General features: G+C 45.2%; 9 protein-coding genes across 9 annotated transcripts; 2 read left to right on the top strand and 7 right to left on the bottom strand.

Moving 5' to 3' along the window:
- Nucleotides 1-2,105: 2,105 nt before the first annotated feature.
- Nucleotides 2,106-2,852, bottom strand: K460DRAFT_287535 (uncharacterized protein; the record flags this gene model as incomplete). The annotated part of the gene is made up of 2 exons (XM_040928973.1): nucleotides 2,106-2,234; nucleotides 2,304-2,852. The coding sequence occupies 2 exons, from the start codon at nucleotides 2,850-2,852 to the stop codon at nucleotides 2,106-2,108; spliced, it is 678 nt and encodes a 225-aa protein (XP_040785506.1).
- A 1,150-nt stretch (nucleotides 2,853-4,002) lies between these two features.
- K460DRAFT_407314 (uncharacterized protein) lies at nucleotides 4,003-4,893 on the bottom strand (the record flags this gene model as incomplete). The annotated part of the gene is made up of 1 exon (XM_040937058.1): nucleotides 4,003-4,893. The coding sequence occupies one exon, from the start codon at nucleotides 4,891-4,893 to the stop codon at nucleotides 4,003-4,005; it is 891 nt and encodes a 296-aa protein (XP_040785505.1).
- An 850-nt stretch (nucleotides 4,894-5,743) lies between these two features.
- K460DRAFT_289945 (uncharacterized protein) lies at nucleotides 5,744-6,490 on the bottom strand (the record flags this gene model as incomplete). Its single annotated transcript, XM_040929157.1, has 1 exon — nucleotides 5,744-6,490. The coding sequence occupies one exon, from the start codon at nucleotides 6,488-6,490 to the stop codon at nucleotides 5,744-5,746; it is 747 nt and encodes a 248-aa protein (XP_040785504.1).
- A 990-nt stretch (nucleotides 6,491-7,480) lies between these two features.
- Nucleotides 7,481-8,416, bottom strand: K460DRAFT_288836 (uncharacterized protein; the record flags this gene model as incomplete). The annotated part of the gene is made up of 2 exons (XM_040929081.1): nucleotides 7,481-7,635; nucleotides 7,720-8,416. The coding sequence occupies 2 exons, from the start codon at nucleotides 8,414-8,416 to the stop codon at nucleotides 7,481-7,483; spliced, it is 852 nt and encodes a 283-aa protein (XP_040785503.1).
- Nucleotides 8,417-9,310: 894 nt separating this feature from the next.
- K460DRAFT_288845 (putative salicylate hydroxylase) lies at nucleotides 9,311-10,941 on the bottom strand (the record flags this gene model as incomplete). Its single annotated transcript, XM_040929083.1, has 6 exons — nucleotides 9,311-9,437; nucleotides 9,497-9,575; nucleotides 9,630-9,825; nucleotides 9,880-9,940; nucleotides 10,004-10,470; nucleotides 10,522-10,941. 6 exons carry the CDS (start codon nucleotides 10,939-10,941, stop codon nucleotides 9,311-9,313), a joined length of 1,350 nt encoding a protein of 449 aa, XP_040785502.1.
- A 767-nt stretch (nucleotides 10,942-11,708) lies between these two features.
- On the bottom strand, nucleotides 11,709-13,957 carry K460DRAFT_340538 (uncharacterized protein; the record flags this gene model as incomplete). Its single annotated transcript, XM_040931118.1, has 5 exons — nucleotides 11,709-12,186; nucleotides 12,242-12,778; nucleotides 12,835-13,226; nucleotides 13,279-13,484; nucleotides 13,552-13,957. 5 exons carry the CDS (start codon nucleotides 13,955-13,957, stop codon nucleotides 11,709-11,711), a joined length of 2,019 nt encoding a protein of 672 aa, XP_040785501.1.
- Nucleotides 13,958-14,473: 516 nt separating this feature from the next.
- K460DRAFT_340534 (amidohydrolase 2) lies at nucleotides 14,474-15,589 on the top strand (the record flags this gene model as incomplete). Its single annotated transcript, XM_040931117.1, has 2 exons — nucleotides 14,474-14,775; nucleotides 14,854-15,589. The coding sequence occupies 2 exons, from the start codon at nucleotides 14,474-14,476 to the stop codon at nucleotides 15,560-15,562; spliced, it is 1,011 nt and encodes a 336-aa protein (XP_040785500.1). The 3' UTR covers nucleotides 15,563-15,589.
- Nucleotides 15,590-17,229: 1,640 nt separating this feature from the next.
- Nucleotides 17,230-18,377, bottom strand: K460DRAFT_291120 (uncharacterized protein; the record flags this gene model as incomplete). The annotated part of the gene is made up of 2 exons (XM_040929254.1): nucleotides 17,230-17,653; nucleotides 17,710-18,377. The coding sequence occupies 2 exons, from the start codon at nucleotides 18,375-18,377 to the stop codon at nucleotides 17,230-17,232; spliced, it is 1,092 nt and encodes a 363-aa protein (XP_040785499.1).
- A 556-nt stretch (nucleotides 18,378-18,933) lies between these two features.
- K460DRAFT_432368 (uncharacterized protein) lies at nucleotides 18,934-22,604 on the top strand (the record flags this gene model as incomplete). The annotated part of the gene is made up of 3 exons (XM_040938354.1): nucleotides 18,934-19,662; nucleotides 20,750-21,078; nucleotides 21,151-22,604. Exons 1-3 carry the CDS (start codon nucleotides 18,953-18,955, stop codon nucleotides 22,602-22,604), a joined length of 2,493 nt encoding a protein of 830 aa, XP_040785498.1. The 5' UTR covers nucleotides 18,934-18,952.
- Between the last annotated feature and the right edge of the window lie 541 nt (nucleotides 22,605-23,145).

Raw genomic sequence — 23,145 nt, 5'->3', positions numbered from 1 at the left:
TTTTTTATTTCTTTAAGCTGCTAAGCTTTTTTTATAATAAAATTATTAAAAAAAAGGCTTTTAAAGTTTTAGTTAAAGCAGGTTTAAAAAGTTAATACTAAAGTAAGTAAAAAAAAAAAGAATTTGTTTTGCTATTATATATTAAAAGTGCAGTAGACAGAAGCTAAAAACTATAAAGTAAAAAAGTTTTATATAAGCTTAAAAAGCAAGTAATTCTTTTTATACTTAAACTATTAAATATAATTAAATCTTGCATTAGACTTATTAGAAAATTAATATTTAGTACTATAGAAGAATAATAATAAGGTTTAGAACTATAGTTAGCAACTATTTTAATTTATTTTAAAAAAATTAATATAATTATAAATATTTCTGTACTTAAAGTATTTTTACAGAACTAGTAATAGCTTAATTAGGGTGTAGGCGCTTTGAAAATCTTCTTAACCCTCAAAGGCCTCCTGCAACAGGAACATCAGTACATTTCTGCATACTGTTACTTACGCTTTGCTGAGTGCATACCGAGATCCCACCGAACGTATAGCTTTCACATGATCGCACGGTTCGCCGTTTTTACTTTCTTCTACCCGCATAGTAAGACGCATAGTAAGACTTCTGGTCGTAGAATAAACCGCGAGCGTCCCGTTGAAATAGAGATATTTATCCCTTTCCATGATCAAATCCAATCTCTTCTATTTCGTCCAAAGCTCACTGGTTGTCCAAGATTATGTATCAAGGCTACTTGTAATCCTTGTTGTGTAGTCGCTCTTCCTTAGTTAGCTCCATCATGTCAACATCTTGATACTGTGATATTAATCTGATCAGGAATCATTGTTAAGGCATGATATAGGGAGTGATAGGATATAATAGAAGGAGTACCAGTTGATAATCAGGTAAAATACTAGATGCTTAATTCGGTTTTGCTGGCTCGTAGTAAAAATGACGACTTGATAAGCCGGTATCGGAGGAGATCTCATGAATAGCTGGAAGGCCAGAGACTGCCGCTAGCAGGCGATATGGCAGCTCGAAAACTAGGACATTGCCACAAAATATGCAGATTAGAGCGCCGTTGGTGCCGTTGGTGAGTGCTTGACGTTGGTGGAATTGCCACTTCCCGATATCGATGGCGCGGGCTTGGTCGATCGACGAAGGCATTGCGTGTAATTTATCGGTATTCGAGCAAAGTAAAGCTATTCGCGGTCCCGAGATTAACTTCTGGGGAAAGATGAGGTATTCTGATTTTCGCATTATCTGTTTGCCGTAGATTTATGGGGCTTTTCTTATGATAGAGCACGGGAGCTTCTCTTCACCTGCCTTCACAGCACAGTTCCCCTGATTAGATAATGCCCACGGCCAGCATGGCGGAAGAGGACTATGTTTGAAAAATGAGCTAATTATACTATAGTGTATTCTAACGACAGTAAGCTTAAGAAGCAAAGTTCAAGACCGTCACGCTTCCTCCTCAGATGAGCCTTCACGTTTCGGAAACTTTACAGAGAGTATCTACGTATATTCGCCCGTATGCGACATGATAATGCCAATATATGGAGACAATAGATGGTGTCTTATACAACATCCAAGTTTCTACTCCACAGAAACAGGACATACTCGCGTTATTCAACATGGGTAAGTAAGTATTCTGCACAACGTGTGTACGAGCAAGGTGAGCCACGGAAGAAGCGACTCTGTGCGCAACAGAGGGGAGAGCACACAAGTCTGCACGTGCAAAAGCAGATTTTAAGAGACCTATAAAGGATGGCTAAAAGAGAGAGAGAGAGACCTAATCGCCATTGAATGCCAAATCCCTGGGCATGAGCCATGCAATAAGACTGCGCCCCACTGCCGCAAACTCCGACATATTTCCCACGACTCATTACTACCACAATTATCGAAAACATATTACCGATGGACATGCCAGGAAAACGAATTTTCTAGACCGCTACACGATTTGAGAAAGTATTATAGTGTACACTAGCCTCCGCGCCGTGGTCAGCGCGCTTCTTTTCCAGCATTGGCACCTTATCCTGAGCTTCCTTCATCTTCTGCTCCCCTACACCGCCCGGAAATGTCTCCTAAAAGAGGTCATGGCTAATATGTACCATAACCAACTAACCAGCCTTGATCGGGATACGGATGCCCAGGTACTTGTATGCATAACGGGCCTCTGCAAAGGTAAAAACCTTGATACCGTTAGGCTTTTTCTCGCGATAGGAGATACGAGCCGCCTTCTCCTTAGCCTCTTCTCCTGCCTTTGTCTTTGCAGTAGCAGCCTTCTTTTCCTGCTTCAATGTGGCGACCTTTGCAACATGCTCTTGCTTGATGCGGTCTGCTTTCTCTGCTTTGCCCTCGCGTTTCTCAAAGTCAGCTACGCGGGCGGCTTTGAGCTCAAACTTAGAAAACCATTCGTCGATAGCAGTACCCAGACGAGGGTTAGTGGGTAGGTAGTGTGTCTTGAAATCATCGCCATTCTCGAAGTTCTTCTCCCACAACTTCTTCGCAATGGTATAAGCTATCTGGCCGAAGAGCTTGTTACCCTGCGGCGTACGGATGCTTGTGATAGCGTTGATGTTTGCAGCGTTCGGCACGACCGAATTTACGCGCTTAAAGTATGTGTCGAAGATACGCTGGGTGAACGTACCCATACCGAGAGCATCTGCTGCAGAGCAAAGACACACGTCCCGGAACGTATCGTTTGTGGCCGCCAACTCATTCACACGAGGAAGAGAAGGCAACAAATTGATACAGCCAATCAAAAATTTAACTGTACCCAAATCAACATACTCGGGCACGGTGACCTGACCCGCAACCAGAAGCTCTGGCTTTGAAGAGACCGCTTGGAACAAGGCAAGTGGCATGTTTACCACATTCTTTCCCTCTAAGATGGCTTGACCCTGGTGATCGACGAACTGGACTACGTCACCCCAGGTCAGCCATGCACGGCCCTTATGACCCATGGAACGGACGTGTGGGAGGCCGCCGGTAACGTTCTGCTGAGTAGATGCACTCTGGATTGCAGAGACAGCAGTGGCTGTGTCACCATCGTTGCCCGGGGCAGTCGATGAATTAGTAGTGGGAGTCATCGTTTCAGGACTATGGAGATCTGCCGATGGAGTGGACGTAGCGGAAGTCGAGCGATTCTGTGGTGTCGGAATAGAGTTCGAAGGTGGCTGGCTGGAGATAGGTTTTGAACATAGAAGCTAGTTGAGAGTCGATGTTTTGTGGTGGGAGAGATAAAATGAGGCCAGACCGAGCTTTTTACAACTTTTTATTCTCTGCACTAATGTCTTGGCAGTGAATGAATGCTGTTGTCCGCACACTATGCTTCGTTGCCCTAACTAAGTTTCACTCACAATGGTAAAACTTGGCATTAGAGGTTTAATTGGTAGGAATTCCGCATCTTCACCCCAAGAAAGTCTCTCAACGGAAATGCTACTTGAAAATTGGACGCAGCATTGTGTATATAGGACTCGATTATGACAATATAATGTTCTCTAAAACGACAATTTTTGTGAAAGGATACATCGAGGGTTTCGATTACTATTTATAGAGAGGTCAGTAAAACTGATTGTTACCCAGCAACTACTAATATACCTGAGAAAACCCGTTTCCGCAGGCTTCGGTAGCTAATTTTGAAAACCTGAAGTTAGTATAGTCATAACAATGATTTGGGTATAGGGTTTCGAGCCGCAAGATACGGACTGATACGAATTTAAAAGAAAAGTTTATCTACAGGCTACCTAGCGTTCTAATATAGGTAGGGAGAGGCAGGTGTTTGCTATTTCTGAGGCAATGGGTACACACAAGTTTGAAAAGAGCTAATACAATTAAATGTTTATAAACCTTGTTATAACCAAGACCCAACTGTTCCTGAACGGAGGAAGGGAGCAAGATAAAACAAGCGCAAAACTACATCAATAAGTCCCCCTGCAGTTGACAGATCATCATATGCGATCCAAAAAGCAAGTCTCATACCTTCTCAGAGAGACTTTCAATGCTTCGATCAGTCTAGATGGGCACTCGCTTACCATACATGATGTAGTGCATACGCGCCTCCTCGTGGGTGAGCTTCTCGCCAGTGCGCTTCTTCTTGATTATGCGCTCACGAAGCTCAATCTCCTTCTTTTGCTTTGCCTCACTAGTAGCCTTATCTTGGGCAGCTTTCTTGGCCTTGCGAACCTTCTCTTTAGCCTCCAACTCCTTATAGTGCTGATCTTCCTCCTCTTGACGAATCTTTGCAAGACGGGCAGTATCAGTGCGGCGAGCCGCATTCTCCCAGATCTTGAACAGATTATTGACCGAGTTCGCGAGGGGAGCGTTCGTAGCGAGCTCATAATCGAAGACTGCGGGGTTGGGGATCGCTTCGTTCCAAGCCAGAGTAGCCAGGTCGTAAGCGACGTCCTTCAGAAATTTGCGTCCAAGAGCGTTCTCGACCTTTGATATGCCTAAGAGATGCTCATATGCAAGAGAATGATCTTTTAAGGGATAGTAGTACTCGTTAAAGATGTTTTGGGTGTACTTTCGCATGCCCATGACCTCAGCCACAAAGCAAAGGTGGAAGTCACGGAAAGCGTTCTTGAGACCAGCCACCTCGTCCTCGGCCAGCTTGTTCAGTTCTTGAATGAGCCATTTGACAGCTTGCTCGTGAATTGCATCATGAATCGTGTCTGGAAGATGGATCTGGCCATTGGAGTAGAGCTCTGGCTTAGTTGATGCAGCTTTGAATACGGCGAGACGCATCTTAGTCACAACTTCTCCAGCGACGTTAACAATGTTAACAACTATACCTACGTCCAAACTATTGCACATCTTCTGGCTCAAATTGTGGATGTTTTTCGACTTGTTGTTGCGGCGAGTTGCCTCATCCTGGCGCGAGGGGATTTTGTCCGTAGAGGTCATTGTGGTGATATGGAGTAGATTGAGTTTTGGTTGAAAGGGTTTGGGAGGAAATCAGAGAAAGAGAGCTACAGGAGGTTTTATTACGAGGGAAGGACCTGCACATTGTGCGCCTACACTTTTGAGCCCACACTTTGTGAGTACACAATTCCTCGCAAAATTGGTATTGCCGTGGTCACATGTGTTCTTTCCTGATGATAATATCGTCTCTAGTAGTAACGTTAGGTATCCGATGGGCAAACTGAAATACCTCGGATTACTAGAAGAAAGTTAAAAGTTGCTTGCCGCAAGATTTTATTTGGCATGGCGAGGAATCAGTGCGTGCTGTGTCAAACTCAAGTTTCATTAGGTAGTGCAACAGAATGACCTGTACGAGCGGGCTTCGATTAGACTAGATTCTTCTCTCTAATTTCGAGGGAAGCGAATACTCAAGACTTTAGGGTTCTGCTAATCTGGGGAATCCTCAACACGTCATCATGAGAGATGATCGGTGCCAGGGGTTCATGTGTCAAACATGAGTTTGGAAGCTTCCGTCTTTTCACGCACACAATTTGAAGATTCCATAGTCAAACTGTTCAAAATCATGAACCGATTTTTACATAAACATGTAAACTAGGAATACAGTTGCAGTGTGAGATATTGAGTGGAAGATAAGTCAAGCGGGCATTGTTGTGGGAAATAGTTAGAAATTCTTTGAGGAACGCCTACACCCCGGAAGATTCATTGTGCTAGTCTATGGTGGTTAAAGGAACGCTCGGTGGACTAAAGACCTCCATGAAAATATACCAAAATTATTGTGGTTTGCAGGTGAGAACCTCATGTTCCTCTGAGATGTCGATGTTGTTAATCAGATCTAGACGGGAACACGTTTGCAAAACATCAAGTAATGCATGGCCGCTTCCTGGCGAGTAAGCTTCTCCCCCGAACGCTTCTTTTCAATAACACGTGCACGAACCTCGGCGTCCTTGTGCTTCAGATCAGTCCACTTCTTCTTGTCTTTGGCCAAGTGCTCCTTTGTAACAGCAGCGTCGCGCTTCTCGTGCTCCTTCTCAAGCCGATCAGCTTCCTTCTCTTGACAGCGGTGCTCTTCTAGACGAGCCTGATATCGAGCTGCAGCCTCTCGCTTGGCGTATAAATCTTTGACAATTGCGGCGAGCCGGGTGTCCGTGACGAGATAGGTATTGAAAGCTGTAACATTGGGATGTTCACCATCCCAAGCTAGCTTCGCAAGACGATAGCCGACTGTATTGAACAGCTTATCCCCAAGTGGAGTGTTGACTTTGCCGATAGCCTTAACATCGTCAGGAGTAGGGACTGTTGTCTGCAAGCGGTAGTAATATCCATTGAAGATATACTGGGTATATTGGCGCATACCAAGGTCATCGGCAACAGAGCAGAGATGCAAGTTAAGCTCCATGTTCTTCGTGAAAGGGACTTCGCGAACGTATTTCTCGGACGCGAGATTGTTCATATGTGTGAGGAAAAACTTCACGGCGTCGGATTTGGCGTGTTTGGGAAGCTGAACTTCATGAGAGCCGTTGTCACGTGTGACGACAAGCTCTTTGTTCGAAGTAGCAGCATTGAAGAGGGCAAATGGCATGTCTGCGTCGAGTATGGTACCATCGGCCTTTCGAAATTGAACGATGGGGCCCTTCATGAGGTCTATTCGCTGCTTGAGCGGTAGGCCACGGACCCCAGTTGGTCGACGAGACATATGGCCTTTGGATTCCCCAGCTCCATCGACTTTAACAGCAGGGAGCATATCGATCCACTTAGTGGTCGGAATTTTGGTGTTATGAAAAGCCATGTGGCTGGTGATTGGTGGAGAACGTGATAGGGTATGAACGGTTCGGATGGTTGATAATTTCAAATCGTCAGTGGAGGTTGTTGAGTTATGGGTTATGCTTTGTGGGTCTGATTAAAAAAGGGAAGAGGAGGCGGGAGCGGGACGAGACTTATACTCGAAGGGGACTGCACTAGTAGCCTCCTCGTAAATTCACAATGGTCAACCTTGTTACTTTTTGTGTCGCAGTAACGTACCGTTCATTGTGTTGCAACACCACTTTTACAATTTCCAGAGAGCTCTCTGAGCTTTACACCTTCATTTCTTCTCTCAGAGGCGGTATAAGGACGATTTCGCTGTAGACATGTCCGTTGCGACCGAAACCAGTACTTGAGCAGCGTGAAACATCTACATAGCTTGTTTTCAGCTCATGACCTGTCATTCACTCGGACTCTGACACCTTGGGTGTAGTTCTTACAATGTATAAATTCGTGGGTGGTAGGTGCAGTTACATGATTGCCATAATGAGTTGCATTCATTGTTGCAATACCGCTTGTGCGATTCATAGAAAGCTCTGGCTGAGCTTTAAAACTCCAGTTCTCTTGTATATACAATGTATAGCAAGCTTATCGCATCATGTTTGAGAACCCGCGTACTATTTGAGCAACTCGGCCCTCGTCTTTCCTTCCAGCCCCTTCATAGAACTTGTCTTTGTAACAAAAACATATTAACGCCGAACACTGCACTCCATTTCCACTCGGCCACCTGTACAGTAATCGGCTCATCTACGAGACTGCATTAATCAGTCTAACAACCCTTCGGTGGCTGTTTACCCTTGGTGCGTAGCCAGTGCATGCGCTCTTCCGACGTAAATTTTCGGTCCTTTGGAATGGTTTCTAAAGCCTTTTTCTGGCAAGAGATCTCGAGAGTCGCAGCCTTAGCTTTCTTTTCGTCCCAGAACGCTTTATTACGGGCGTCTTCCATCTTCTGGCGCTCGTCGTCGCGCGTCTTCTGTTCATCTTGACGAGCACGAGCCTGCACAAGACGAATGCGGCGCTCCTCGCGCTCAGCCTGGCGGAGCAGATTGGTAGCGTACTTCTCGTTGACTTCTTTGATAGTGGCATCGAGAATTGGGTTCAGCATGAGATAGGCATTGAACTCTTCGACATCAGGTATCGTATCATCCCGAACGTGGACCGCGAGATCGTTGACAACAATACTGAACAGCCGCTCATGATGTTTCGAAAATGCAATGATTGCGTCGAGGTTCTCATACGTGGGTAGACCCTTGCGAAGAAGTGCCTCGCACCTCTTGTAGATGTGGTCTACGTAACGACTCATCCCGAGAAGATTCGCAGCAGCGCAAATGCTCAGAGATTCCAACATCGTCATGTTCTTGGACAACTGATTTGGCTTGTGTTTAAACTTAATCACTGCCTCGAGGTGGTTGACAATTTGAATAACACCACCTATGTCAGTATCGTCGGGTAGCTTGACATCGCCATTCCTAAGAATTACGGCAGCGATCTCAGAAGTCGCGCGAAATAAGGGCCTCGAAATATCGGTGATGAGCACATCTCCCGCAAAGATCCGAATGCGATTTCCCTTGGAGACCAATTTCTGGCGGTCTCCATATGACCAGCTGAGGATGTCGATATCCTTAACGGGGATAGCAGAGAGAATCTTCCTACCAGCTTTCTTAGGCTCTTTCAAGTCTCCGAAGACTGTGTCCCAGACGGTCATACTTGAGTTCTTGGGGGCGGCAGCAGCACGAGCTAATGGGCCTGACGTCATTTTGCTGCTGAGGTATCAGCGGCTTTTGTATATTATGTTGGACGATTAAGGATACTTACTAGATTTAGACTATATATGATAAATTGTCGTGTAGCGAGGAGGTAGTTGACTTGACACCCGCGCTTGTTTGTTGACCTTTTTCCTCAATAGTTGAATCGAATTGGGGATGTTGTAGGCTAGTGAAACCGCTGGTGACACACAGCGAATGGAACTTGCTTCAGGCGCCGTGGGTACCATACATGAGGGTGTCAAGACTGATTCACCAAGGCTTGTGGTGGCCTGTGCGTGTGTGTGCGTGTGTGTGCGTGTGTGTGTGTGTGTGTGTTTGTGGGTCGGCGCTAGACCACGGAGTCGAGAGGTTGATCGAGTCTTCGGGGTTGAGGTTCACGCAGTTGGCCAGCTGGTATTGATTGTCAGAGAATCTAGTAGGGGATGGTCTTATATGAGAGCGGGGCGGTGAGAAGCCCTGTCATGTTTTGCTTCCAGTGAAATGACCCATTAGCGTTAGCTATCTTATTCGCGCACGTATGCCCTTTCACTACTACATAAGATCAGACCTCGTTAGGACTTTGCGATTAACCACCACTGGCGTTCAAGGCATTGCGCATGGCGGTATCTCCCCGAGTGTATCATCTTAACGATCTTTCCGTTTCTCTAAGCGTACGTTAAAGGTGGTGTCATTCCTCTCCTATCAGTGAGTAGCTGGAGAACGGCGGCCTGGAACGCAATTGATTGTTGATATTATATTTATAAGGACAATATTGGCCCGTGTACTTGATAGACGTCAAATATAGACAAATTATAACTTCAGTTTGATAACCAGACTGGAAGGTAACTATACATCTATCCGCCACCAGCAGCTCCATTTGGTAACTTCAATCCAATGGGTAGTCCCTTGATGTAATGGCCGCTATACCTCTGGCCCCGTCTGCGGGCGAGCGCTTCCTTGACATCCTCATACATGTCGTATCTAGGCCAACATGTAAGCTGGATAAGAAGAATTTGAAGGGTACTGCTCTGTAAACTCACGCGTTCATCTCCTCGATGGTCAATTTCCTTTTCTCATCTTCGACCTTGTAATTGGGGTTATCCGTGTTGTTTGAGAATCCTTGCACGGGACATCAGTATAAGAAAGACATATGAAGTATGCGGATTAAGGTACCTATTCTTTCATTGATGTTGTATGCCGCTTTCGCCGCAGCGGTCTGAACGCGGGTTACACGCGGGAGTCGGATCTCCTCATAGACCGCGAGAGTTTCAGCAACATTTCCGTTGAAGAACGGTTTACTGAATAGGATCCCGAATGCCGCGGCATCTTCGATGGCCATGCAGGCACCTTGGCTTTGATGAGGCATCATCTAGGAAAATATTAGCATGCTTGACGTTTACGAATGTAAGAATTCGATACGTACTGGATGGGCTGCGTCACCCAGCAGGCCGACACGGCCTTTTTGAATGTATGGATACGATTCACTGTATGACCGGTCAGAATTTTCTAGATGCATCGGAATCCTCAGACTCGAGGTGGATAATTACTGGACCCAGAGCCGCCACGGCTGGATCTCCTTGCTAATAGCGAGATGAGCCTTTACCCGAGGATCGAGATTCGGGTACGGGGCAATCAGTTCTTCCACAGGCAGGCTGTCAGCTCCCCAGCTTTGGTTTGAGTAGTCACTTACTTCTCGAGGGAAGAAGCAGTAGTACGAGAGTAGCTTGCCGCCGTTACAGGGTGAGAGAACAATCTTATCCCACTTCCCTTCCTGTCCTCCCCAGTACTCCAACGCGGTATTTTTCGAGTAGTCAACAAGTCCGGCCTTGGTTGCATCATCCGTGAGCACATTTGCATGCAAGCAGCTAGAATCAGCTGGCTTTTTGTCGACCCGAAGACCTAGGATCTTCCGAACCGCAGACCCAATTCCGTCAGAACCAACTATAAGCTCATGCTGAGCTTTAACACCATTGGTGAATTGTATTGCCCCGCTTTCAATATCAATATTCTGACACTGGGATTTTCAGCGGGCTTTTCTATCATGTTCTAGCTTGGATGTTTGTACCTTGTGATTGACCTCGAGCTTTGCTGGAGTACCTGCTCCCTCGGGCTGAAGGGCGCATTCTTTCAGTATTGCATGCATGTACTGACGATGGAACATATTATAGACATATCCCCACCGCTCTTCGTAGTCTGACAGATCGTACAGGCTAACAGTCTCGCCTGTATACCAGTCATGGTTGATCAGACTCTTCAGCACCACAGGGTCGCCCTTGGCCACGTCGACTCCCCACTCGTGAAGCCACCGGGTTCTATTCGCAGCACATGAAACCGAAGCACCGACTTCACCAACAAAGTCGTTGCGTTCGTAGATGGTGACCTTGTGACCAGCACGACGGAGTGCAATGGCCGACGACATGCCCCCAATTCCGCCCCCAATCACCGCAATGCTAAGTTCTCGCCATTTTACATTGGTCGTCTCCATTCTTGATTTTGTAGGCAGAAGATAAGTTATATGGATTTAGTAGAAACGTAGATAAAGAGGATAACGTGGCAGAACAACGAGGACTTAGGAGGTGGTGCGAATGCGAGAACGTTGAAGTAATTATGTGTATGAAAGCTGAGTTGATCGATGTCTCCATCACTAAAGTCGTGATTGGTGCCAGAACAGTACATATTCTCACTCGGGTCGCCCCAGTTGCTAGGTGCATCATCCGCAGTAGATCTCCTCATTAGATTCCGCATGTCGGGTAAAGCTACGACCAAATTTCGCGTCGCGGTACCGTACCTTTCACTAATTTGCAACACCGCTTTTACGATTCTTAGGGAGCTCCATGGCTTTTGCACCTTTCTTCTCATCGGGTACGAGTGCGCGTGGGCGGAATTTCGTCATGGGCTACTGCCGGCTTTGGGAACCACCGATCACTTTGCGTCAGCGGCCCGACCAACGAGACACCTGTTAGTTATCTAGACTAGTAAAAAAAATTGTCCAAAATCACGTGGGCATACAAATCTCATGACAAGATCATCTCTGGGCCAGTGGGGGGCAAATAGTGCGTTTCCAGTGCTAGTGCTTGCTATGACGAGCACTGGATTCTAGAGCTCAAGATAACACCCAGACACCGTACCTCCAATCTCCCGCACATTCTGTTAGCGGTTGGACTAATGTAGCACGATTGCAACAACGGATGAGCGAATATATGAAAGTGGGAGTTTGAAAACCTTCTGCGGTGCTTGATAATAAACATCCCACTATTCGAACTGAAGATCGCTCTGGTCCAAAAAAGGAAAACTGTCCCACTGAGAAATTTCCAAGATGTCCCAATCGAATGGCAACTCAATACTCACGTCTTCAAACGTTGATGGTAACATCTCGCTACCCAGAAAGGGAATTGCGCTATTTTCTGTTGTGATCCTAGACCCATTTATCGGTAAGACCAGATTGTCATCATGCGCCATGGAAACAGCAGCACTGATTTCTTGGCTATGCGCAAAAAGCTTTTCAACATACTTGTTGCGCCCTCGCTGCGTTTGTTTTTGACGTTTGGAAGTAATAGCACGCGATAGAAGGCTCAGTATATCCATATAATGGGCAGCCTGTGGGCTTTGCGTTGATAGAAAGCTGAGAATGCTTTGCGCTCCGTGGAAGGCGGCGTCGAGCTCGTCATCTCCCTTTTGTTCCACGAATATAGCGAACCCAATAATAAGACCAGAAGCGAATATCAAGGCCCTAATAGTTCATATCAGCTAGTAGTCTTCGATTCTACAGGTCTTCAATCCCTTACTTGATAAAACACATGTTGCCGATCATCAACTTCTTTCTATAAACATTTACGCAAGTCTGTACCAGAAGGATCGCGGCATCGAGACAGGCTGAGGCCAATTGCGACCCATCAGACCCTAATCCCGAGGTCAAAGCAGATACCAGGACTGGCCTTGTGATGAGAGTTATCGCATAGTAATAGAGGCAGGATACATGCATCTCTGCAAGGCTTTCTTTCCGGTTCGGGTCTTCAAGAGAGTTGTGGTGATTCGATAATGATTTTGGAAGCTTTCGGCTCCATGTTTCAACCCTTCCTAAGAGTTGCTCAGCGGTAGTGATAGACTTATCCTTCTTAACGTAGATACGATGAACTATCTCGTTGATGATAGTGAGGATTTCGAATGAGACCTTAACAGATGTGCTCTCGACTTCAGCGACTTCAACTACGTCTATTGGATCTTTCTCGACATCCAAGCGCAAACCGCCAGTAGCAGGAGGCCTGCCAAGGATGGAGCTGACAAGTATGTCGACATTACAGAGACTCATCCATACCTGAGCCCTAAGAAGGTCTTTAGAAAAAGAATCATTGAGGTAGGGGTTTGGCTAGTTGCGTACCTCAGATGAGTCTCTAGGTTGCATGTACCAGAATAGGAGCCACTGTTATGAAGACCAGTGGATGTTGCAGCCCTTGTCGCTATGCCGAGATACATAAATGCCTTGTTCCGACGGCATTGCCCTAGCATGTAGAATGACATTAGTAGAAATGTACGAACCATGTCGATGCTAGGGTCTTCTAGCATCGTGGAGAATGCAGCAAGCTGGGCACGGCGAAAGTACCTCTCTCCTGCATTCTGGGAACTTGCAAGGGATTGGCATTGTGCTCCGATGGCGATAACTAGATCCCGTATTGTCGAATTAGTTGAAAGTGCACCTGGGCAAGTCTCTCCGTCTATGCGGCAAAACTGCGTCGACTCCGTAGTCGATAGGATATCAATCAGTCCAGTGGTCTGAAAAGCTATCAAAGCATGCCCAGACAAGCGCGGGGGGAATTTGACTTACCGATGAGCAATACACATCGAAATACGATGATGCTTCTTCAGAGAAAAAGTCGGGGCTTGGGCAGCTCGTACCCAGTGACAGAGGCTGGGCCTCCAGCATTCTATCGACTTTATCGTTGTGGGAAAATTGAGATGGTCCTAAATTCGCTGAAACGGTGTCACGAACAAGTTGAAGGAAGGATATAGAAGCTGCCTCGCCGATGAACACTATCAACATACCGTTAGTTGGGCTTTGGACATTCGATGATAGTACGGCAAGGTGCGCATAACGTACTCCTGTTGCCGCTTCGATTTAGCAACATCCTCGTCTGCGACTCGGTTTCAAACGACGAGACTTGAACGCTACTCGTATCATTACTTTGGGGTACCAAAACGGCATTATTGGGAGAGCTGGGCGGTGACGAAGGTCGGTTATGACCTGAGGGGATGATATTAGGTGTTGTTGGTTCAGCGCTATGGTCTTCTTCAACAAGGCGTGGCGCCGTGGAAGGTCCCGGGCCAGGAAGCGAGACTCTTGGGCTCTTTGAACTTTTGGATAGACGACACGATTCTGCGATGCCCCGTTTCAGACAAGCAGCGCAAGGAACCGTCGCGCTGCAACGCTTCTTGGATGCGCGACAGAAGCTGCACGCTTCCGCCGCCCGCTGGCGAAGATTCGGATGCACTTTTGGACGTGGCATGGCCGGCTCTGTCCATAGACCAGCGGCAATGGGGGTGGCTCTTTCTAAGTTGTCGGATGTGGGTCGTAGTTTCGGCACGTGACCCATCCTGCACCTTCCCCGCATGTCAGATAAGAGAATTTTCAAAGCGCCTACGCCCTAGTTGAGCTATCGCTGGTTCTGTGAAAGTACTTGGAGTGCGGAGATGTTTGTGATTACATTGATTCATGTCAGATAGCCACGCGCAGTATAGATAAGCGATGTTCAGAAAACAAACATGGCATGGGGGCCATTCCCTAGTCAGGATTATCTTAATAGCCCCTACCCAAAATTGGTCTGACAAACCATCAACACATTTACGCACCGATGAGCTCCTCCTCTCACGCTCACGCGGCCCGACCCCTCAACGGCGGATGCGCGCAACATTGTCCCGTGTATATCCATCGTCACTGAAGCCTATATTGTCAGTCGGGAGCAACTAAAGATCCTCAGAACACTTCATCTTCGTCCGTCAAACCTCACCTTTTATTGCTCAACATGCTGGGAAAGGTGGCGCTAGAGGAGGCATTTGCCCTGCCTCGCTTGCAGGAGAAGACCAAATGGTGGGCGTCCATGTTTGCAGTACACGCCGAAAAACACGCCGCCGAGATGACCGATGTAACCAAGACTCGAATAGAGTACATGGACAAACATGGTGTAGGATACACCATCCTGTCGTATACGGCGCCTGGAGTGCAAGACATTTGGGACCCAAAAGAAGCTCATCAGTTGGCCGTGGAGATAAATGACTACATTGCCGATGCCATCAAGGACCAACCTGACCGATTGGGAGCCTTCGCGTGAGTCCGCTATCTACTATGTTCCACCACTAACCATCATGTAATGTAATGAGTTCTATAACTAATTTTGCGCATTAGAACTTTGTCAATGCATGACCCTAGCGAGGCAGCGGCGGAATTGAAACGATGCGTCACTCAACTTGGATTCAAAGGCGCCCTCGTCAACGACACTCAGCGAAGCGGCCCAGACGGTGACGATATGATGTTTTACGATGGCGATGAATGGGACATTTTCTGGTCCACTGTTACGGATCTCAGCGTCCCCTTCTATCTACATCCCAGGAATCCTACAGGTTCGATTCATGAGAAATTGTGGGCAAAGCGTAAGTGGCTTATCGGGCCGCCCTTGAGCTTTGCACAAGGTGTCAGCCTCCACCTATTGGGCATGGTCACAAATGGCGTCTTCGATCGCCACCCTTCGCTGCAGGTGATAATAGGCCATTTGGGAGAACTGATTCCCTTTGATCTGTGGAGGATCAATCATTGGTTCGAGGACGTTAAGAAGCCGCTCGGGCTCTCATGCCAAAAGACCATTCGAGAATACTTTGCTCGGAACATTTGGATTACAACAAGCGGGCACTTCTCAACCCCAACTCTAGAGTACTGCATCACAGAACTTGGATCAGACCGCATTCTCTTTTCCATAGACTATCCGTTTGAGTCGTTTGGGGATGCATGTAACTGGTACGATGGTGTGCGCCTGAAGAATGAGGGTGATGTGAAGAAAATCGGCAAGGAGAACGCAAAGAAACTGTTCAAGCTTGGGGCCTTCAAGGATTCGGAGTAACTTCTTCTATCAGCTGAATGTCTATGGAGCACCTAGTGACTGCAATATCTCAGTCAAATGATGCCTCTAATAGACCCTTGCGTTGCTCAATCTCAACCAGGGATCTCCTTTTCGAATTGCGACCTGCAGCTCACGTGTCTGTTGTGTTATGATCTTCAAGATGGTGAAATCTGACCATCAGCCATCGCTCGCTGCATCGCATTACCACTGGTGATCCATAACAGTTGTATATTTTTTTAATTGCCGAGAATCATCAATACATTCAGCAGATAGTGGAGCTCACACCAGTGTAAATATCATACCTAGCGAAAGGCCTCTCCAAACCTATCCAATTGTACGTTGAGCAACATATTGCTCGGCTAACTAGAAACAGTTTTTAGCTTATGCTAGCGGGTAAGTCCCTCGCTGTAAGATGAAAGATGATCTGAACCGACCCGGTGCTCGGGCTGCGCACCTCACGCATCTGTCTACAAGAGGATTTTTAAAGCGCCTACGCCCTAGTTAAGCTATTGCTAATTCTATAAAAATATTTTTAAGTGTAAAAATATTTATAATTATATTAATTTTTTTAAAATAAGTTAAAATAATTGCTAACTATAGTTTTAAACTTTATTATTATTTTTTTATAGTACTAAATATTAATTTTCTGCTCTAATAAGTCTAATGCAAGTTATAATTATATTTAATAATTTAAATATAACTGTTTAAAAGAATTACTTGCTTTTAAAATATATATAAAATTACTTTATAGCTTTTATTTTTTATTTACTATACTATATAATAATAAAATAATTTTTTTTTTTTTTGCTGCCTACTAAAGTATTAACTTATTAAATTTTTTTTAGCTAACTTGTAAAGGGCCTTTAAATAATAGTATTTATAAAAATAAAATTTTATAGTTTAAAAAAATAAAAAAAATAATAGCTTTTATATAAAATACTTTTTTTTACTAAAAACTAATACTTAGTAAAAAACTTTTATCCCTTTATAACTATTTATTAATAGCTTATATATTAAAAAATACTTTAATAGTTAAAAATATTAAAAATGCTAAAATTTAGCAATTTTAATTTTTTATATAAAAAATATTTATTTTTACTTTTACTATTATTAATTTAGACTACTTAGCTCTTTTTAAATAATTTTAAAAAATAATAAATAAATAGCTAAGTAGGCTGTATAGGCTATAAATATTAAAATAATAGTAGAAGTTTTTAAAAAAATAAAAAAAGTTTAAAATTTAGCTTATAGTATTTAGTTAAATGCAGGAATAGAAATTAAGTAATTAAAGCTAGCGTTATTTTTATTAAAATAGGCTGGTTAAGAAACTATAGTTAAGAGCTGCTGTTAGACTACTTTAGGCGGAAGAATTGAACGCGTACGTTAAGGAGACTTTAAGAACTTTGAGACATCCGTCTACAAGTTGATCGGAATGATGTCCAACAGCGCAATTTTTACAAGGTCAATCTGGCGGATACCAATTCCGGGGCATGCAAGTTTCCTGAATGGCCTCTAGTATTGAGATTGACGTTCGTCGTCGAAAACCGTCAAGGGTTCAGCTTTCAGTGACTGACATGTATATGTAACAATGTGCACTAATCAAATTAGTCCAAGAAGCTATTTCAAATATTCACTCATGATTCCAACGTTTTATGTTTGAGCTAACGTCAAGCTGGGGCTGGATGATATGCCTTATAAACTTGGACGGCCCCTTCAATACTTTGAACCAGACCAAAGAACAATGTCAACCCAATTGCCACGATGGCCACCCATGAGTTGAACCATCTGTCGCCGTTCTTACTATCTCTCAATGCTTTCAGGAGGGCTTTAGATGGGGGTGTGGCGTCGTCCACGGCCTCCCTCAACGTGCAAAGTCGATCGCGCCAGAAGCGGAAACGCTCAAAACGCCGTGATGGATGACCAGCCCTGAAATGACCGCAGCTGAGCAATCCCTGGTCCAATTTTGACAATAGTGGATGTGTTTGAAAGTCGCTTTCCAGCCACCGTCTCGTTTTGCGATCCGTATCTGGGAAAAGAAGCGCGATAGTGTCTAATGTTTCTTCAATGAGACCATCCGGGTACAGTGAACTACTCGATTGAGGTCCAGTCAGTGCAACGATCCATGGCATGGACACAGAGCTACGTACTTTTGGGTGGCGTTCATCCTCTTGAGGAAGGATACATGGTGGAATACACAAACTTTTGTGTCCCTTTCAACAAGCCGCAGGTGATCAATCAGATTGTCTGTCGGTACCACTTCAATCCCGGAAATGCGATCTATGTTACGACAGGTCAGATCCGTCCCAATGACACTGTACTTAGGATCAGGGTCTATCTCTGGCAGGATGTTGAAATGGCGATGCACCGCATCTCGCAGTGAGCCTTGATCCCAATTCATAAAGTATCTCCCCGAGATCTCGGACGCAAGGGGCCCAATGTTGACCATGGCGAGTAGGCGAGTGGCGAGTTTGACTGAACCATCAAGCATCCTATCTTCCTCAGCTTGAGGCCTCTGTTGTGTGAGATTTTGGCGGAGCTTTTGCTTAATCATCTCTTCAGTGGATTCGTCTTCAAGCAGGCGTGCAATGGTCAAAATATCATGATGTGTTCTAGCTGATAGATATAACCCCTCATTGACCAATGCTGCTTTACATTGTTTCGTGTAGTATGCAAAATAAGCAGTCCAATCGAAGTGAACTGATCGTGATGGGGCTGTTACTCCGTCTCTCCATAGATAGGAAACGATTTCAGCTTGGGCCTGAGGTGTGACTGGGTTTTGAAGGACTTCGTAGAGTGGGCCGTTAGGGCTCGACATCGGTCTTGAGCAAGTTTTCAAGAAAATGCACTTTCTTGCCTGATCTTATAAACTAATATTACAGTGCTCTAGTTTTTCCAATTTGTTGCTAAGCCATGGATCGCTGCACAGCCTCATTGAGGGGGTTTGGAGGCGTGCTTGTTTTACCGGTCAAGCTCTTCTGACCTCCAATAGGAGCAGACTGTGGCGCCATCCACGCGGGCTGAGCGCCAGAACTACGTTTTGTCTGGGCCCCCTCATCTTTTTCTGAATCAGTTCTGTGACCTTCACTCCCACGTTACAACTTCGTCAATGTAATTACCCACGTTTATCCTCAATCTATTTGTCCCTCAGCGCCCCGATTCCTAATGCCGCTACCCTTCAAAGGGGCGAGCTTCTGGAAAAGAAGTTCGAAATCTTACCCAAACGCTTACGCCTGCATCGGGTCCAAAGTTGGAGTCTTTCACGACAGACACTGGTGGCATGCTACGGGGCAAGCCCGTGAAGATTTCAATCTAGCCGAAGGAGACATCCTTGATCAGCTCAGAACTGTCTTTACAGACAGTTATTCTAGCATCGTACATTTTCATCTATATATGATAGGACGCTCTGTAGATTCTGCTATACCTACTATCATGTTCTTTTGCGAAGAGAAGGAGCCACGCAAGAAAGCTAAAAATGCTATAGAAGAAGGAGGTTTCCTAGAGCGCCTACCAGGGTTTCGACTTGGACACCAGGCCAAACAACCAGACGTTGGGTCTTTGATTCAGCCTGCTACAGAGAACGATGGAGCACAATCACTTAGCCTAAATAATTCGGTCTTGGATGTTTACTTCGATTCTACCCGGCCGATATTAGCAGATGGGATGCCAATTTTTGTCAAGCATACTAACGGCCTCCTACGACAGGCTACTGCCAACGCGGTTTTCAAGGGGCACAGATATGTATACATGTCCGTCTCGCACGTGTTCGTTGATAGCATACCCTATGCACGGAGGAGCACAGCAGATTCCGACAGCGAATATGATTTTGGAAGTGGCACTGAACTTGAAGACTACGATGATTGCATAGACGCAACGTCTCGAGGAAGCATCAGCTCGCCGGAGGAGAGCTCAGAAGATCAATTAGACCTGGCCGCTTCTGGTTCCGGTTCCTCAGCCTTGATGAATGAGACCGCTCTCACACAACGTGTCCTGCACGACCGAGTTTCTTCTCCCACGGGGATTATACGGGTTAATCCGAGATTAAAAACGGAACACAGTGACAAAGCTTTGGTTGTAGTTACACCACCAATTGAGAGCCTCGAGTATCTAGGGAGTTCTCAAAGTTCTCAAAGTATCCTCAACGTACGCGTTCAATTTCTTCCGCCCGGGGTAGTCTAGCTCTCAACTATGGTTTCTCAACCCGCCCATCTTAACAAGAATAATGCCTTAGTTACCTAATCTCTGCTCCTGCATCTAACTAAACACTAGCTACTTAATTTTATCCCTAGACTTCTACTATTGTTTTAACGCCTATAGCCTGTACGGCCTACCCAGCTGTTTGTTTATTATTTTTTAGAATTGTTTAAAAAAAGCTAGGTAGTTTAAATTAGTAGCAGTAAAAGTAAAAACAGATATTTTTTATATAAAAAGTTAGAATTGCTAAATTTTAGTATTTTTAATATTTTTAACTATTAAAGTATCTTCTAGTATATAGGCTGTTAGTAAATAGTTATAAAGGGATAAAAGTTTTTTACTAAGTATTAGTTTTTAGTAGAAAAGGGCACTTTATATAAAAGCTACTATTTTTCCTATTTTTTTAAGCTGCAGAATCCTGCCTTTATAAATATTATTATTTAAAGGCCTGTTACAGGTTAGCTAAAAGAAATTTAATAAATTAATGCTTTAGTAGGCGGCAAGGAGGAGAAGAATCTGTTCTGTTATTATATATAGATAGAAGACAAAAGCTACAGAGCAGAGCAGCTTTATACATGCCTTAAGAGCAAGTAACTCCTCTAAACAGTTATACTTAAACTATTAGGTAGGTGCAGATATAACTACAACTTGCATCAGACTTATTAGAGCAGAAAATCAATATTTAGTACTATAGGAGAACAATAATAAGGTTTAGAACCATAGTTAGCGACTGTCTTAAAGCCTATTTTAGAAAAATTAATATAATTACAAATATTTCTGCACTTAAAGTACTTTTACAGAACCAGCGATAGCTCAACTAGGGCGTAGGCGCTTTGAAAATCCTCTTAAGTATCTAGGGAGTTTAATACAATCCTCGACTGATTTGGATTGCGCATTGATCGAGATCAAGAATTACAAGGTCTATGCTATGATTCGCCAAGGGTACTCGACTGCACGAAATGATCCTGTTTCTACAACTCATTATCCTGGTTCTAGGCCTACTTCGATCATTACACACACTTCTCACGGAACTATATCTGGACTGCTTTCCAATAATGCGACCCATATGCGGCTTCCGGGAAGTAACACTTTCCAAAAAGTCTACCAAATTGCACTTGATGCCCCCCTCATTTGGGGTGACTGCGGGTCTGTAGTTATTGACCTCGCAACTTCTGAACCATATGGATATATTGTTGCAAGCTCGATGACAAAACGCATTGCTTATATCATGGTGGCATCGGAAGCTTTCGAAATCTTGGAAGTAAGTTGGAAAATGCCTCATCTGGTTACTACCGAGGCCTCTTCCGGTGATATTGAACGAAAAGGTATGTTGTGGGCTGTAATAAGCCGACTCCAATCAAGCCTGCCTCTGAACCTGCTCTGCTAACAAGCAAAAGTCTCTCTACACAGATCAGACACAGTTTCCTCGATTGGAAGCGACGCGTACTCACCGCTCCCCCCTGGTCGTTGGACTTTAGACTTCCATGGAAACTGTCCAAGATGTCATCATCATCATACTGGCGTTAAAATCAAGGTCGATGTTTCCCATGATTCTAGTAAGGTCAGCCACGTTCGTTGCGAAATGTGTCAAGAGAACTGGTTAGCTTTTGGGGGTCGTAATTCAACCCGAATATCTTTACTCTCTACGTTGACGGCTGATCCAGATCCTGTTGAAAAGGAAGTGCGCTCCACACTGAGCAAACTAGTAAGGAGTACAACTGCTATCACAGCTCCATGGCTTCTCAATATTCCCGAAACGTCTCCGGAACATTCGGTGCGGTCAACGACTAGTAATGGCCTTCAGCCGTCATTTGGGCCAATGGCGACTACAGCACAAACTTCTTCCTCTGTTCCACTAAGCCGTGTTCAACGTCTTAAGCCATCAACTAGTTTGTCGTCCCTCCCGACTACGCCTACAATCGACATTGGGGATAAGGGCCACCCAAAACAGCCTCTTTCGAATCTCAAACAGAGAGTTCAAGCACGATTCCCCATTTTGCAAGGAGCAAAAGTAAAGCAACTGTTCAGACATTCCAAGAAACCGCAGATGTCTGCTGAAAAGAGAGAAAATTACCCAGTCCATATCTCAGCTGGTAACGAGCTGGGACCCTCAACAAGCTTCCAAGAAGAGTTGTACACTTCTGGACAAGAGTCCGGCAGTGAGGTCTTACATAACGACCCTAGCGTTTCCGACTCAGCGAACATGAATTCAGAGGTAGCCGATTTCATTGCCGATCTTAGGAACGATCCAATTAGCGAGATGAACAAGAAAGAGCGTGTTATCTGGTTGCGGGAGAAGCTCACCAAGTTCAAGTCTTCCCGCAAGATCTTTGACCAACCAGCCCACTCCATTGTGGTTAACAGTGGTACTCGTGTGACTTCAGTTGAACCCCCACTGGCCTCATTCGTTCAAGACAGTCGTCGTCACTCGAGTGAGATGCTTTACCTCGGGAGTCATCTTAGTTACTTTGATAGATGGTCAAGTGAAGCCGCACTTCATGGACGCCCTCTTTCTATGAGTGAACGGGGTACGGAACTATCGGACGCCTCTACAGTCGCCGATGACAACATTGTTGCTTCTGATCCACGCAATGCTTTGGTGGAGAGTCTTCAAAGGGCACGTCGTGCATCTGAATCGCCTCGGCCGCTTTCACTAAACAATTTGTCGCTGTCGTGGGGAAATATCCGTCAAGCTCGGGCGGAGGCACACTACTCTTTAGACTCGCCGCGGTACTCAATCGACTCTGCTCCTACAGAGTGCGGTGTGAAAACTAGAACTAGTAATTATCCGTCCCGACGTTCGGGAGCGCGCGCTCGACGACCAAGGACGATCACTCCTTCCTCCGCCTAACTTCCAACACTCATCGGGCCTCCGATTGTATTAGGGACTGCATGATCCTTTCACAGGACAATCAGCCTGCGCCTTAGGCAGATCCCTATTGGCAATCCGAGATTACCAATAAAGAGCTTTTGCTGCAACCTTATGGTGTTTATTAGAGCATAGATTGCTGTTGTTATGGTAATCATGCAGCAAGCTAGAAGCTCTGGGGAGGGCTGTACCAGCGCGTTACATGTGTATAGCAGCCAGGGATTCTAATGACTTGCGGCACGTTGCAACTAACGTGCTGTGCGTAACCAAACGCGAAGGAACCTCATTTTGTTTCAGCAAAATAAAAATAGTATTGTGAGGCCCCTTCTTAGTTTGGACCAGACGACGACTGCTGTATGGAGGCCACCCCGCGATCAAGTATCGTAGTTATTTCTTATCTATTACCGCACTTAAGCTCCTGTCGTCTGAAGATACATGTCGGAAGCATAGAAAAGTTGAGAATGATAGCCTTTAGAGTCGACAGAAGTGGTGCTAAATATGACTTCGCGAGGTTCCATCTCAC

The sequence above is a fragment of the Cucurbitaria berberidis genome (assembly GCF_010015615.1).
Source record: "Cucurbitaria berberidis CBS 394.84 unplaced genomic scaffold K460scaffold_4, whole genome shotgun sequence".
NCBI classification, from domain to species: domain Eukaryota; kingdom Fungi; phylum Ascomycota; class Dothideomycetes; order Pleosporales; family Cucurbitariaceae; genus Cucurbitaria; species Cucurbitaria berberidis.
The sequence above is the reverse complement of the archived record's forward strand: the minus strand, read 5'-3'. Positions and strand labels throughout refer to the sequence as shown.